The sequence below is a fragment of the Myodes glareolus genome, chromosome 22, assembly GCF_982192425.1.
Source record: "Myodes glareolus chromosome 22, mMyoGla1.1, whole genome shotgun sequence".
In the NCBI taxonomy this organism is placed as follows: domain Eukaryota; kingdom Metazoa; phylum Chordata; class Mammalia; order Rodentia; family Cricetidae; genus Myodes; species Myodes glareolus.
The window spans coordinates 37,149,249-37,163,399 of NC_142047.1; the positions used below are offsets into that span (position 1 = coordinate 37,149,249).

The following is a 14,151-nucleotide window of genomic DNA, read 5'->3' on the forward strand; positions in this document are numbered from 1 at the left end:
CCCCTCATCATCAGCTGTGGGCATTCCTTTCGAAAATGAACAGGAGTTCCATAGTTAAAACAATTACGGCCTCCGGCCCCCAGTTCCTGTCCTATGTTTCTCCAAGGTTGAATAGCTGCTGTCATAACCTGGCCTTGAATGAAATGCTCATCTATTATCTCTACACATCCTGATATATTCATTTAAACTCTGCTTTGTGAGGGCGTAAGGCTTCCTTACAATATTTGTTGGCATTTTCAAATGCAAGTTGCTTTATTATAGGCATAGCTGTTGTAACAGTCTATCTACATAATCTTGGAATTGTTCAGATGGTCCTTGTAAAACTTTTGATAATTGATTCCCAGATGCTTAGGTAGGGCCTTCCAAGCTTTAGTGGCAGCTGCAGCTATTTGGGTGAATACACCTGGATGGTACAGAATTTGTTGCTGCAAATTAGCATAAGCCCCAGCTCCAGTTAGCATATCTAGACTACATTGAGCTTGACCGCTAGAGCATTTAACTGGGCCATTTGCACACAATTTTCCTGATATTCCCCTCGCCATAGGAGATAATCTCCCCCAGATAAGACAGCACGACATAATTGCTGCCAATCACTTGGTGTTAAATTCAGAGTGGAGCAAGATTCTCCCATGGCTAATGTGAAGGGTGCTTGAGCCCCTTATGCAGCAACAGCTTCCATCAAATGCTTCATTTCTTTAAATTGTATTGCAAAATGTTGGCGAATTATTTGCCCCAGGTTGTTGGTGTCTGGCATCTCCATTACTGGTGCAACCATGTGTGTAGGATGGAAGCAAACTCCTTTGTTTTGTTCAATGTTAGAGCCCGCCCCTGCTTAACTGCGACCACCACCCTTCATCATTATAAGCTGGTGGGGCCGAGGGACTTGGGCGTGAATCGTTTTTTACTTTACATTTTCTCAGTTTTCCACAGATTTCTTATTTCCCTACGTATTATTTCCTCCTCAACTTCTGATGATTCCTCACTATCCTCTACAAACTCGAAATCACCAAACTCCTCCCTAGCGACTGACTGTTTTCTGAACAGTCAGTTAGAGAAGACATTGCTAACAATTCCCATCTTAATTCCTCAATATGTCCCCGCCGGCTGGGAACGACCCTGTCCTCCTTACCCCTTTCTCGGTTGGACTTCTACTTGCTGACTGCATGGCCTGAAACCGAAACCAGAGCGAAGGACGTCAGGATTAACACATACTCCAATCCACCCTCACCTTCCGAGGGCGACCTCTCAGCGTTCCCTAGTTCCCAAACTCAGTGGAACCCCAATTGCAGCGCATGCCTGTCTGCGCTCTATGCGCTACCATCCAGTTCGCGGGCAAGGGGCTGGAGGTTGAAACACACAGAGACACGGACCTCTAGGCACTGGTAAGAAGCCCTTTATTCTATGGCAACATGGAGGTGCCATAGAATTCTATTCTATCCAACAGTCAGGTGGGCCAACAGGTGAAAACCTCATCCTCTGATCCTCAAGGTCAAGGCAACACGTGCTGGAGAAGCAGAGCTGGTAAACAACTTTGACACAGCTTTCAGTAACTCAAATCAGAAGGAAAGTAAAGATCTCTAGCAGGCAAGAGCAGCTGGAGGCCAGGACTCCAAATGGTCCCAACGTGTGATTCCTAAACCACAGACTTTAATGTAAAAGGCAAACATGAATGAACAAACAGGGAATCTCAGCAAAGATGGAAATTAGAAGAATAAAAAACGAAAAAAGAAAATTCCAAGTGATACGGCATATGCCTTTAATTGCAGAACTCTGGAGGCGGGCAGTCTGTGAGTCCCAGAACAGCCAAGAATACACGGAGAAACTGTCTTGCGAAAACAGTGAAAATGAAAATACTAAGGACTTCAGAGCACAGCTCAGTGGCTGTTAGGGTTTGCTATGAGGCGAGCCCCCGGCTGCCGGGTTCAATCACTTCATCTGTGGACTAATCCTCATGGACTCTCATGGTGGCATCAGTAGGAAACAGAAGGTGGGGCTTAGATGAAGCAGCATGCCAGGGCATGCCCTGGGAGATAAACCTGTCTCCAGCCCCTTCCTGTCTTCCTAGTTGCCAGGAAGTAAGCAGAGGTGAGCAACCTCTGCCATGATGTCCAATGTCACCATAGATTTAAAGAGATGGAATCAAGGGACCATTGACTGAAACCGGGAACCACAATATACCCTTCGTCTTTTGAGCTGCTTCTCTCGGGCATCTGCCCCTGTAACAAAACACTAACTGGAACAAAGGTAGAAATTCTTAGCATGCATGAGGTCTTGGATGGATCCTTAAAACAGTCCCTTGCAAAGGAATTAAATAGAGAAGAAACAGCATTTAAACATCTGAGAAAGAGCAGCTTCAGTTACTGCTTGTTTTATTTTTTGAGATAAGGTCTCATCATCTCGCCCAGGCTAACCTCAAATTCATGATCCTCCTGCCTCAGGCTCCCAAGTGCTGGGATGGCAGGAATGAGATACAATACCTAATGTGCATTAAAATGTCTTAGGGCTTAGGTCCCTCCTACCCTATTCCCACCCACACCGTGAGCATTACCCCAACGCCAGCACGAGGACGGACACGACAGAGGTGAGAGCAGAAACCCATCCGTCTCTAACAACGGAGAATCAAGGAAACCAAAGCCGGTATGTGGAAAGACCAGTACACCAATAAAACTAACCAAACTGGCCGGGAAAAGGACAAACAGCTTGGGTGTGGAGGGATGGTAACATTTGATAGGCTGAGGCAGGACCACAAGTTTTCCAGGCCAGCCTGGCTACATAGCGAGACCTTGCCCAACCACACAAAAAAATCCAAAAGTAACAAAGAACACAAATTACCAATATCTAGAATGACCCAGGGCACATTATTATAGTTGCTGCATATATTAATCTTTTTCCTTTGGGGGCTAGAGATATGGCAAAGAATGGACACTGTTCTTCCCTAGGAACAGGGCTCCATTCCCATCCCCCACCTGGCAGATGACAACTGCCTATAAGCCCAGTTCTAGGGGAACTGCATACCCTCTTCCAGGTCCCTCAGGCACCGGGCACATACGTGATGCACAGACATACACACAGGCAAAACATCTATCACATAAATTTTTAAAAATTTAATTTGTAAAGAAATAGAGGGTGGAGAGACACTCAGTGGTTAAGAGCACTGCCTGTTCTCCCAGAAGACCAGAGTTCAGTTTCCATCACCCATGTCAGACATTCACAACCACCAGGAATACCAACTCCAAGAGATCTGATGCTCTCTTTGGCCTCTGCAGGCATCAGCACACACGGGGAATACATACAGGACAAATAAACATAAATAAAAACAAAAATTAATATTTAAAAAAAGGAGGTGGACTGCCCAACCTTATAGGCCATGCCCGCCAGAAGATCAGGAGGCCGCCTGATCATGGATCTCCTCCCTCTCTTGGTTCCCTTGGGCACACAGCCCTGTCTACCCACAGACTACACCTGCCAGAAGACCAGGTAGGCTGCCCACCCTATCCCCCTCACCTCCCCGACACCATATCCACGCCCTCAACTCAGGTGGACACTCCCTGCTGGATCAGAGGCCACAAAGGCTTCCAGAACTCCTGCCCCCAACTCAGGCAGAGACCCTCTGCTCAACAGAGACCACACACCAGCCACCAGCAGTTTAGCCCTCAACTCAGGGAGAAACCCCCTGCTCAACCACAGGCCACACAGGCCAAGAAGACCAGAAAGGAAACAGAAACCAAGGAACAAAACATATCCAACAAAGACAAACCCGGAATTCAGCACTGAGACCTAGCTAGAATTACCACCAATCAGATGCCTAGATGCCAGAATAGGAGCATAAGAGCCAAGGCAATATGGCGCCACCAGAGCCCAGCTGTTCTACTACAGCAGGTCCTGAATATTCCAACACAGCCAAAGCACAAGAAAAGAGGTCCTTAAGAAGTGAGTGAATCTCTCAATGAAACGAGAAAAAGACAAACAAAAAACTGGAGGAAATGAAAGCCAGGGAAAACAAACAGTTGAAGGAAACAAAAGAAAGTGGCCGGGAGGTGGTGGCCCACGCCTTTAATCCCAGCACTTGGGAGGCAGAGGCAGGAGGCGGATCTCTGTGAGTTTGAAGCCAGTCTGGTCTACAAAGTGAGTTCCAGGACAGCCAGGGTGGTTTACAGGGAAACTCTGTCTCAAAAAAACAAAAAAAAGTGTTCAAGATATGAAAATGGACAAAGAACCAATAAAGAAAATATAAACGGAAGGAATCCCAGAAATGGAAAATCTGGGTAAGGGAACAGGAACTACAGATGCAGGTATCACCAACAGAATACAAGAGATGGACCTAATGGGTATCTATAGAACATTCCACCCAAACACAAAAGAATACACCTTCTCAGCACCTCATGAACTTTCTCACAAGCTGACCACATACTTTGTTACAAAGCAAATCTCAACAGATACAAGAAAACGGACATAACCCCTTGTATCCTATCAGACCACCATGGGTTAAAACTCTATTTCAACGATGACAGAAACAAGGGAAAGCCTACAAATTTATGGAAACTGAACTCTACTTAGTGACTCTACTGGGTCACGCCAGAAATAAAGAACTGAGAGATTTTTTAGAGTACAAGGAAAATTATTACATAGTATACCCAAACTTATAGGCAACATCCCACAGATGCAGAGATTCAACATATAAAAATCCATCAATGTAATCCAGCGTATAAACAAATTTAAAAGAAAAAAAACTCATATGATCATCTCATTAAATGCTGAAAAAGTCTTTGACAAAAATTCAACATCCCTTCATGATAAAAGTCTTGAAGCGAGCAGGGATACAAGGGACATACTTAAACACAATAAAGGCATTATACAGCAAGCCAACAGCCAACATCAAATTAAATGGAAACTCAAAGCAATTCCACTTAAATCAGGAACAAGACAAGACTGTCCACTCTCTCCTTATCTACTCAAATAGTATTTGAAGTTCTAGCTGGAACAATAAGAAGGAGATGAAGGGAATACAAATCAGAAAGGAAGTCAAAGTATCATTATTTGCAGTTGATGTGATAGTATACATAAGTGACCCCAAAATTCTACCAGGGAACTCCTACAGCCGATAAACATCTTGAGTGATTTGGCTGGATACAAGATTAACTCAAAAAAAAAAAAACAAAACAAAACCAAACAGTAGCCCTCCTATACACAATGTCAAATGGACTGAGAAATCAGGGAAACAACACCCTTCACAAATGCCACAAACAATATAAAATATCTTGGGGTAATTCTAATCAAGCAAGTAAAAGACTTGTATGACAATAACTTCGAGTCTTTGAAAAAAGAAATTGAAAATATCAGAAATAGGAAAGATCTCCCATGCTCATGGATCAGTAGAATTAAAGTAAAAATGGTCATCTTACCAAAAGCAATCTATTCCACCAGAACTCTAACACAATTCTTTATAGACCTTGAAAGGACAATACTCAACTTCATATGGAAAAGCAAAAAACCCAGGGTAGCCAAAATAATCTTGAACAATAAAGGAACTTCTGGAGGTTATCAGCATCCTTGGTTTCAAGCTCCACTACAGAGCAATAGTTATAAAAACCATATTGCATTGGCATAAAAACAGACAGGCATATCAATGAAATTAAATCAAAGACCCAGACATAAATCCACACTTATATGGACACCTGACTTTTGATAAAGAAACCAGAAATACACAACGGAAAAAAGAAAGTATCTCAACAAATGGTGCTGATCTAACTGGATGTCAGCTTGTAGAAGAATGCAAATAAATCCATATCTATTGCTCTGCACAAAACTCAAGTCCAAGTGGATCAAAGACTTCAACATAAAACTAGACACACTGAACCCGATTATTAATAGAGAAAGTAGGGAATAGCCTTGCATACATCGGCATACAAGACAACTTCCTAAACAAAACACCGGTAGTATAGGCACCAAGACAGACAATAAATGGGACCTCATGAAACTGAAAAGCTTCTGTAAGGCAAAGGACACTGTCAATAGAACAAAATAGCAGCCTACAAGATGGGAAAAGATTTTCAACAACTCTACATCCAACAGAGGACTAAAATTCAAAATATATAAAAAACTCAAGAAACTAGATATCAACAAACCAAACAATCCAATTAAAAGATGTGGTACAGATCCAAACAGAATTCTCAATAGCAGAACCTCAAATGGCTGAGAAACACTTAAAGAAATATTCAAAATCCTTAGTCATCAGGGTAATGTAAATCAAAACTACTTTGAAATTCCCTTTACATCTGTCAGAATGGCTAGGATCAAAAACACAAGTGAGCCAGGCAGTTGTGGCGCATGTCTTTAATCCCAGCACTCAGGAGGTAGAAGCAGGTGGATCTCTGTGAGTTTGAGGCCAGTTTGGTCTACAAGAGCTAGTTCCAGGACAGGCTTCAAAGCTCCAGAGAAACCCTGTCTCGGAAAACAAAACAAAACAAAAAAACAACAAAAACAAAACAAACAAAACCAGCTCAAGCTGGTTCTTGAACACTTCAACAACAACACTTCAGGGGAACATTCCTCCACTTATGGCTGAATAATCTGACTTTTAATCTGCATTGGAAGAAGGAAAGAGGTGTGTTCGTTTTTCTGCCCTTGCCCTCGCCTATCAGCACACCCATCTCTTCACTGGCACTGGAGCCTACTCTTCGGGATTCCAGCACATACAGAAACCAGCTGAGACATCCAGCCTTGTGGGATGAGCAACTCCTGGATTCTTGGATTTTTTTGTTCACAGCTATTGTTGGACCACAATCTGTAAATCATTTCAGTAAATTCCCTTAGAGAGAGAGACAGAGGAAGAGAGAGACTCATTCTCTTAAGTTCTGTGACTCTAGAGAACCCTGACTGATACAGGTGCCTAGACTAATCAATCATCAGAGAGGCTTCCTCCAGCAGCTGACGGGAGCACAGGCAGAGAACAGCCAAACACTAGGCTGAGTTCTGGGAACCCCAGAGAAGAGGGGGAGGAAGGACTATAGGAGTCAGAGGGGTCAAAGCCCCCAGAAGAACGTGGTCTATAGAATCAACTAAGCAGGGTTCATAGGTCTCACAGAGACTGAAGCAGCAATCGCAGATCCTGGGTGGGCCTAGATCCTCTGCATGCATGCTGTGTATAGTTCTTTAGCTTGGGGTTTTTATGGGACTCTTAACAGTAGAGGTGGGGTGCCTCTGACTCTTTGCCTGCTCGTGGGTCCTCTTCCTTCTACAGGTCGCCCTGTCCAGACCTGAGGAAGGTTTATGCTGAATTTTTCTGCATCTAGGCTGGTGTGAGCTAGCCTGGGCTTGCTGTCTCAAATAACAATATTTGCTGTCTCAAAATAATATTCGTGCAGAAACCCCGTCCTGTCCAAAACAGCCGAGGTTTGACTCATTGCTTTCTGAGAGAACAATCCAAAGAGCCTTCCACGTGCTATCTCTGGAAGCGCCAACATAAGCCCTACAAAGACTAATTTGGACAATGGTACTGGCCTCTTTCTAATTTCTAGCTGGAATTAAGCAAAAGGACCCAAAGTTGAGGGATGGTCACATGACCAGTTATAAGGTCTCCTCCCTCCAGGCCCTGATGCCTTCTCATAGATACAGAATCTTGGTTTTCTCTACCACCAGAAACCTGAGTTTGGGCAGAGTTGACAGCACCTCACCATCCTTTCTTCAAGCTGAGAGACAGCGTCAACACTTTCTGGGAAAGGCAAGTGTACTGGCCGCTCTTCTCATTGCTGTGACTAAGGCCCAGACAAAAGCAGCTTGCGGAAGGGGTTCCTCAGGGCTCATATTCTGAGTACAGTGAATCATGACAGAGGAGTCACAGCGGCCGCAGCATGAGGTCACTGGTCACACTGGGCGCACTGTCAGAGAACAGTGGCACATGCTGACTGACTTCTTTCTCCTTCTTACTCAGTCCTGGGTCCCTGGCCATGGGTGAGTCTTTCCACTCCACTACATCAATACAGAAACTTTCTCACAGACATGCCTAGAGGTTCTTCCAGGCAATTCTAAACCCTATCAAGTTGACAAGAAGAACTATCACAAGTCTCCCACTTGTCAAACCGAGAACATACTACTTTTAAGCCAAAGCTTCTACCTCTTGCCCTTATCGGCTCATGGCCATCTCATGATGCACAATGCATTCATGCAGTCCAACCTCAGAAGTACCTGCTGTCTTTAACAGTTCCAACACTGTCCAAAAGTGTAAATGTGCCAGGCAGTGGTGGCGCACACCTTTAATCCCAGCACTAGGGAGGCAGAGGCAAGCAGATTTTGAGGCCAGCCTGCTCTACAGAGTGAATTCCAGAACAGCCAGGGCTGTTACACTGACTAGTTCTATGTTCCCTCTGCTTATTTTTGGCTATTTGGACCTTCTGGAGTTTGAGGAATTGGGAGTTTCCTGTGGACCTGACAACCTTCCTAACTTCCCACAATGGCCACACTGCTAGGCCTCAGAAGTCTTCCAGACTTGTCACCAGCCTCCACGAACCCCTTACTGTTGCGTCTATCATACCTATACCATGATGCCAAAACCTGCTTCCTGCTGGAGACGTAGCCTGGCCCCCCCTGAGCCATGCTTGTGCCATCCTGCCTGCCTTCCAAGCTTACCTGGAGGAAACACCTCCCCAGGTAGTGGTTTTCAGACAGAGGACTCCTTCAGTGGCACCCCCAGTTTAGGCTCTCTTTTGTTACAAGCTGGAACCTTTGCTACGGGGCACTTTGCCCCTAGAGCACTGTTCCTATTATCTCAGTGCAGAACAGGTCTCCCTTATTTCTAACAACTGCAACTGTATCTCAGCGTTTGCTTTGTAGCCTACAACTTTAAGCCCCCTCCTTTCCCCAGCAAACCACAGTTTTGCTATCTTTCTGCTCTCACTCACAGCACACTGGGATAAGAGCAGCAAGCAGTAACCTTGCTATAGCCTGAATGTCATCCAGAAGACAACACTAGGAATTGAATCCAAATCCTCTGGAAGAGCAGCCAGTGTCTTAATCACCAAGCCACCTCTTCTGCCCCAATCCTGTCTTCAGACATCCTCCACCAAACAAATTAGTCCATTACTGTTGAATTCAGCCTCACTCAGATTCTCAGGAAACAGACAGCAGGCAGCCCAGTTTTTGGAATATGACATAAATGGCCTCTAGCCCCATTTCAGAGAAGTCCTTGCCTCCCTCTGAAACCTCACTAGCCAGAGGCCTTCATTATCTATGTTTCTCTGTCTTTGTCTCTCTTTCTTAAGGATTTATTTTTATTTTTGAATATGTGTGTATGTCTATGAGTACATGCTCTGAGTGTGGGTACCAGAAGAGGCCAGAAGCAGGTGTTGGATTCCCTGGAGCTGGAACTCTAGGTGGCTGTGAACCACCCAACATGGCTGCTAGAAACTGAAGCTGTGTTCTCAGCAAAAGCAGGAAGCGCTCTAAACTGCTGAGTCATGTCTCCAGCCCCTTTCTCTTGGCATTCTGGTCCTCTGAACTAGAATGGCGCACTTTGTTCTGCTTACACCATCTTAGGACTTCCGTAACCCTAAGTTCCAAACTCTCCTACTCTACTCCAAAACAATCCCAAAGGTCTATGAAGCACCTGGTCCAGTGGCTTAAGAGTGAAGCATCAAAACCTATGTCAGAGCCCAGGAATAGCATACAGAAATAAAGGGTCCAGTCCTGGAATACAGAAATATAAAGTTGTCAGCTCAAACACATTTTGGGTGAAAAAAAAAAAAAGCTGACAGCCACTATTAACCTTTAACACTTTCTGCCTTAAGAGCAGACACCTTGGCAGCCACAGTGTACAGAGGTAAACAGTTTACAATTGTATCCTGCCTCCCAGCTTCCCAGCTAGGCAGGTCCAGCAGATAAAGGTTAGCTTCTAACTGTTGCCTCTATGGGACCCTCTGCTTGTATCCCCTTCAGTTTTAACTGTCCCCTATGTGACTCTACTCTCTGCCTTGCCTTCCTTCAGGGACGGTGAAAAGCGGCTGTGTCAGCCACAGGCTAACTTCACATTCTAATGTCCTATAACCAGAAGTTGTGCAAAATGTAATGTGGCTTTAAGCCTAACCTCAAGTTGTAAAAGCTCTCTGACCCACACCTGTGCTTGATTTTCCTATAAGAAGAGGCTCAAAACCAGCCCCTGTAGAGGGCCACAGCCACATTCTCCATCACAAGATGGCGCTGACATCCGGTTTCACCGCCAGGTGAACGCACACGTGTTGGTAATTTTCCACTACTGTCCCCGCCTACTCCCAAGGCATTCACCTGGGATTATGGACAATTGACCAATCCAAGAGTGACACGTCCCGAAGCAGGGTCTGTTTCATATATAAGGGATGGCTTCCTTCATTTCTGGGTCCCCGGCCATGTTGGCTGATGCTCGCTCTCCCAAGGGGTATTAAAGCCATTCCTGCAGAAGGATCCTAGTATTCCGCGTGGTTCTTGCTGGCGAGGATAGCTGGGACATCTGGTGCCGAAACCCGAGACGCCGAGGAATCCTGACCACTGCACCGATGGGGATCTCTTGGATTCACCTTGGATTCAGGAAGGATTCAGAACTGTGGGTCTGCATAATCAGAGAGGTAATGTCTGCTCCTGGATTTTTCGGTTTTGAGCTTGACTTGTTTCCGCATTGGGAAGGTTTCATACAGGCCTTGATACTTATCTTAGCAATTCTCTTATTTTCCGCCAGAAATTGCTTAAAAGATGAATCTTGCCAAGCGATTGTTGCAAAAGCGGAGGAAATCCAGGACAGAATATCAGAAACTGAATGCAGTGGGAGGTTAGACGCGCGCGTGAGGAAAGAAATTAAGGAAAGAGGACCCCCCAGTGATTCTAAGAAAGTAAAAATGGGAGAGAACATTGGCCCACAAGGCCAAAAGCTTTCTGATATCAATAATAAAAAAAAAGGAAAGAACAGTAGTTTATATCCTCTGCAGGGGCTCGAAACTCTGCAAATTGAAAGTGACCGTGAAAGTGAGCACGAAAGTTCTGGTTCAGGAGAAGAGATAGGAGAACTGGATACAGAGGAGGAGGCAGAATTAGCCAGCGGCAGGGCCATGAGGTCATCCCAAACGGCCCATCCGCCTCCTTATAGGTTACGCCCTCCCCCAATTGCCCCTTCGGCGCCTCCTTATGAGGAACGCCTTGGGCCAAAGACCTTTTCATTTATCCCTGACAAGGTCAAGAGAAAGCTACACTTGGCCTTCCCCGTTTATGAAGGGGAAAACGGGCGGGTGCATGCGCCTGTGGAGTACAACCAAATCAAAGAGTTAGCAGAGTCAGTCAGAAAGTATGGAGTGACTGCTAATTTTACCTTAGCCCAGTTGGACAGATTGGCCTCGTCTGCCATGACTCCGGCGGACTGGGAAGCAGTTGCAAAAGCATCCCTTATCAGCATGGGTCAATATTTGGAATGGAAAGCGCTGTGGCACGAGGCAGCCCAGGAACAAGCCAGAGCTAATGCTCAGGCCTTAACTCCAGAACAACAGCAATGGACATTTGACCTCCTGACTGGGCGAGGGCACTATGCCGCTGCCCAGACAAACTACCCTTACGGCGCCTACCGCCAGATAGCCGATACAGCTGTAAGAGCATGGAAAGCCTTGTCAAAAAAGGGAGAAGGGAGCACTCCGCTCACCAAGATTATACAAGGGACTCAGGAGCCTTTTTCAGATTTCGTGGCAAGAATGTCTGAGGCAGCAGGACGCATTTTTGGAGATACTGATATGGCCACGCCCCTCATTGAGCAGCTCGTCTTTGAGCAAGCCACGCAGGAGTGCCGTGCCGCCATAGCCCCTAGGAAAAATAAAGGGCTACAGGACTGGCTCAGGGTCTGTAGAGAACTAGGACCACCCCTGACGAATGCAGGTTTGGCTGCAGCCATCATGCGGTCACAACAACGCCCTTTTAAAGGGCCAGACACAAGAGTTTGCTTTAAATGCGGGAAGCCAGGACACTTAAAAAGGGACTGTAGGTCATCAGAAAAGGAGAGAGCGCCCCCTACGCTTTGCTCACGCTGTGGTAAAGGTTATCATAGGGCGGAGCTCTGCCGCTCTGTTAGGGACGCCCATGGTAAGATCCTCCCACCATTAGGAAACCCACAGACTGATGATCCAAAAAACGGGATGACGGGCCCTCGGTCCCAGGGCCCCCAAAAATATGGGAACAAGTTCGTCAGGGCAACGACCGAGGGACCCTCGGAGGCAGAACAAGAATGGACTTGTGTGCCTCCACCGACTTCTTATTGATGCCTCAAATGGGGGTACAGCCCGTCCCTGTGCAGCTGCCTGAGCCCCTACCCCCTGGAAGCATGGGCCTGCTTTTAGGACGTGGCTCGCTTACCCTACAGGGATTAATCGTCCACCCAGGTCTCGTTGATAGTCAGCACACTGCTGAGATACAAGCCCTATGCTCTTGCCCTAGTGGAGTTTTTTCCATCAGTAAAGGAGACAGGATAGCTCAACTACTGCTTCTCCCGGCAGACATCCCCCAGAGGCCGGAGAATAAATTAATGGGGTCAACAGGACAGGATTCAGCCTACTTGGTTGTTAGCCTTCAAGATCGACCCAAACTGCCCCTTTGGGTCAATGGTAAATGCTTTGAAGGCATTTTGGACACTGGCGCGGACAAAAGTGTTATCTCATTGCGCTGATGGCCACAGTCCTGGCCCGTTACTGAGTCGTCTCACACCCTACAGGGCTTGGGCTACAGTGCAAACCCCACCATTAGCTCCACCAGATTATCCTGGGAAACAGATGAAGGGCAGTCAGGATATTTTACACCGTATGTCCTCCCCCTGCCGATCAACTTATAGGGAAGAGACATGATGCAGGGCATGGGATTGACCTTATCTAATGCATATTCATCTCAGGCCCAAGATATAATGATCAGAATGGGTCATAGGCCAGGAAAGGGCTTGGGTCGCTCCCAGCAGGGAATACGGGAGCCAATAAATCCTAAACCTAATATCAGCAAACAGGGCCTGGGTTTTTCCTAGGCGCCACTGGGGCAGCACGGCCCACACCGTGGAAAACAGAGACCCCCGTATGGGTTCCCCAGTGGCCACTTACTTCTGAAAAACTGGAAGCAGTAAATCAGCTAGTTAATGAGCAGTTGGCTCTGGGACACATAGAACCATCCACCTCTCCGTGGAATACACCCATTTTTGTCATTAGAAAGAAATCCGGAAGATGGCGCTTGCTGCATGATTTGAGAGCCGTTAATGAACAAATGCACCTCTTTGGGCCTGTGCAGCGAGGACTCCCAGTGCTTTCAGCTTTGCCCAAAAATTGGAGTCTGGTAATAATAGATATTAAGGATTGTTTTTTTCTATTCCATTGAATCCTGCTGATAGGCCTCGCTTTGCTTTTACTGTTCCTTCAATTAATCATATAGAGCCTGATAAACGTTTTCAATGGAAAAACCTTACCTCAGGGTATGTGCCTCAGTCCGACCATTTGTCAGATGTTTGTGCAGGAGGCTCTTAAACCACTTCGTGAACGGTTTACATGTTTGCTCGTGGTTCATTACACGGATGATATACTTATGTGTCATGAGGACTTACAGGTCCTAAAGGAAGCCTACCCGCTGCTCGTTAAAAGCTTACAGCTATGGGGTCTTCAAATAGCCGCTGAGAAGGTCCAGATTGCAGATACTGGCCAATTTTTAGGTTCTGTTATTCTTCCTGAAAAGATTCTGCCTCAAAAAATAAAAATTTATAGGGATGATTTGCGAACGTTAAATGATTTCCAAAAGTTGTTAGGAGATATTAATTGGCTGCGACCATTCTTAAAAATCCCCTCCGCGGAGTTAAAGCCATTGTTTGATATCTTGGAAGGGGATACTCATATTACCTCCCCTCAGGCCTTGACGCCAGCAGCAGAAGCAGCCCTGTTGCTCGTGGAAGAATCCATTAAGGAGGCACAGCTGTGCCGTATTGATGAAACTCAACCATTTGCTCTATGTGTGTTTAAAACAAGAAAGCTACCCACCGCTGTGTTATGGCAGGATGGACCGTTACTGTGGATCCATCCGCATGCTTCTCCTAACAAAAGTATTAATTGGTATCCCACCGCTATAGCTCAAATTGCCCTTAAAGGCCTTAAAATGTCTGTTAGTCATTTTGGTAAGCATCCAGAG

General features: G+C 45.9%; 1 protein-coding gene across 8 annotated transcripts in view; it reads right to left on the reverse strand.

Moving 5' to 3' along the window:
- The window catches only part of Zfp1 (ZFP1 zinc finger protein), a 33,120-nt gene that overhangs the window by 13,643 nt on the left and 5,326 nt on the right, over nucleotides 1-14,151 (reverse strand). Inside the window, exon 1 of one of the 8 annotated variants that reach the window (XM_087900335.1) lies at nucleotides 10,276-10,412. The exons of 4 other annotated variants lie outside the window; for them this stretch is intronic. In XM_087900335.1, the coding sequence (XP_087756461.1) occupies nucleotides 10,276-10,337 (62 nt within the window). In that variant the 5' untranslated portion in view covers nucleotides 10,338-10,412. Of the gene's footprint in view, nucleotides 1-10,275; nucleotides 10,413-14,151 lie in introns of those variants that run through there. 3 more of the 8 variants (XM_087900334.1, XM_087900337.1, XM_087900336.1) reach the window with 3 other exon arrangements.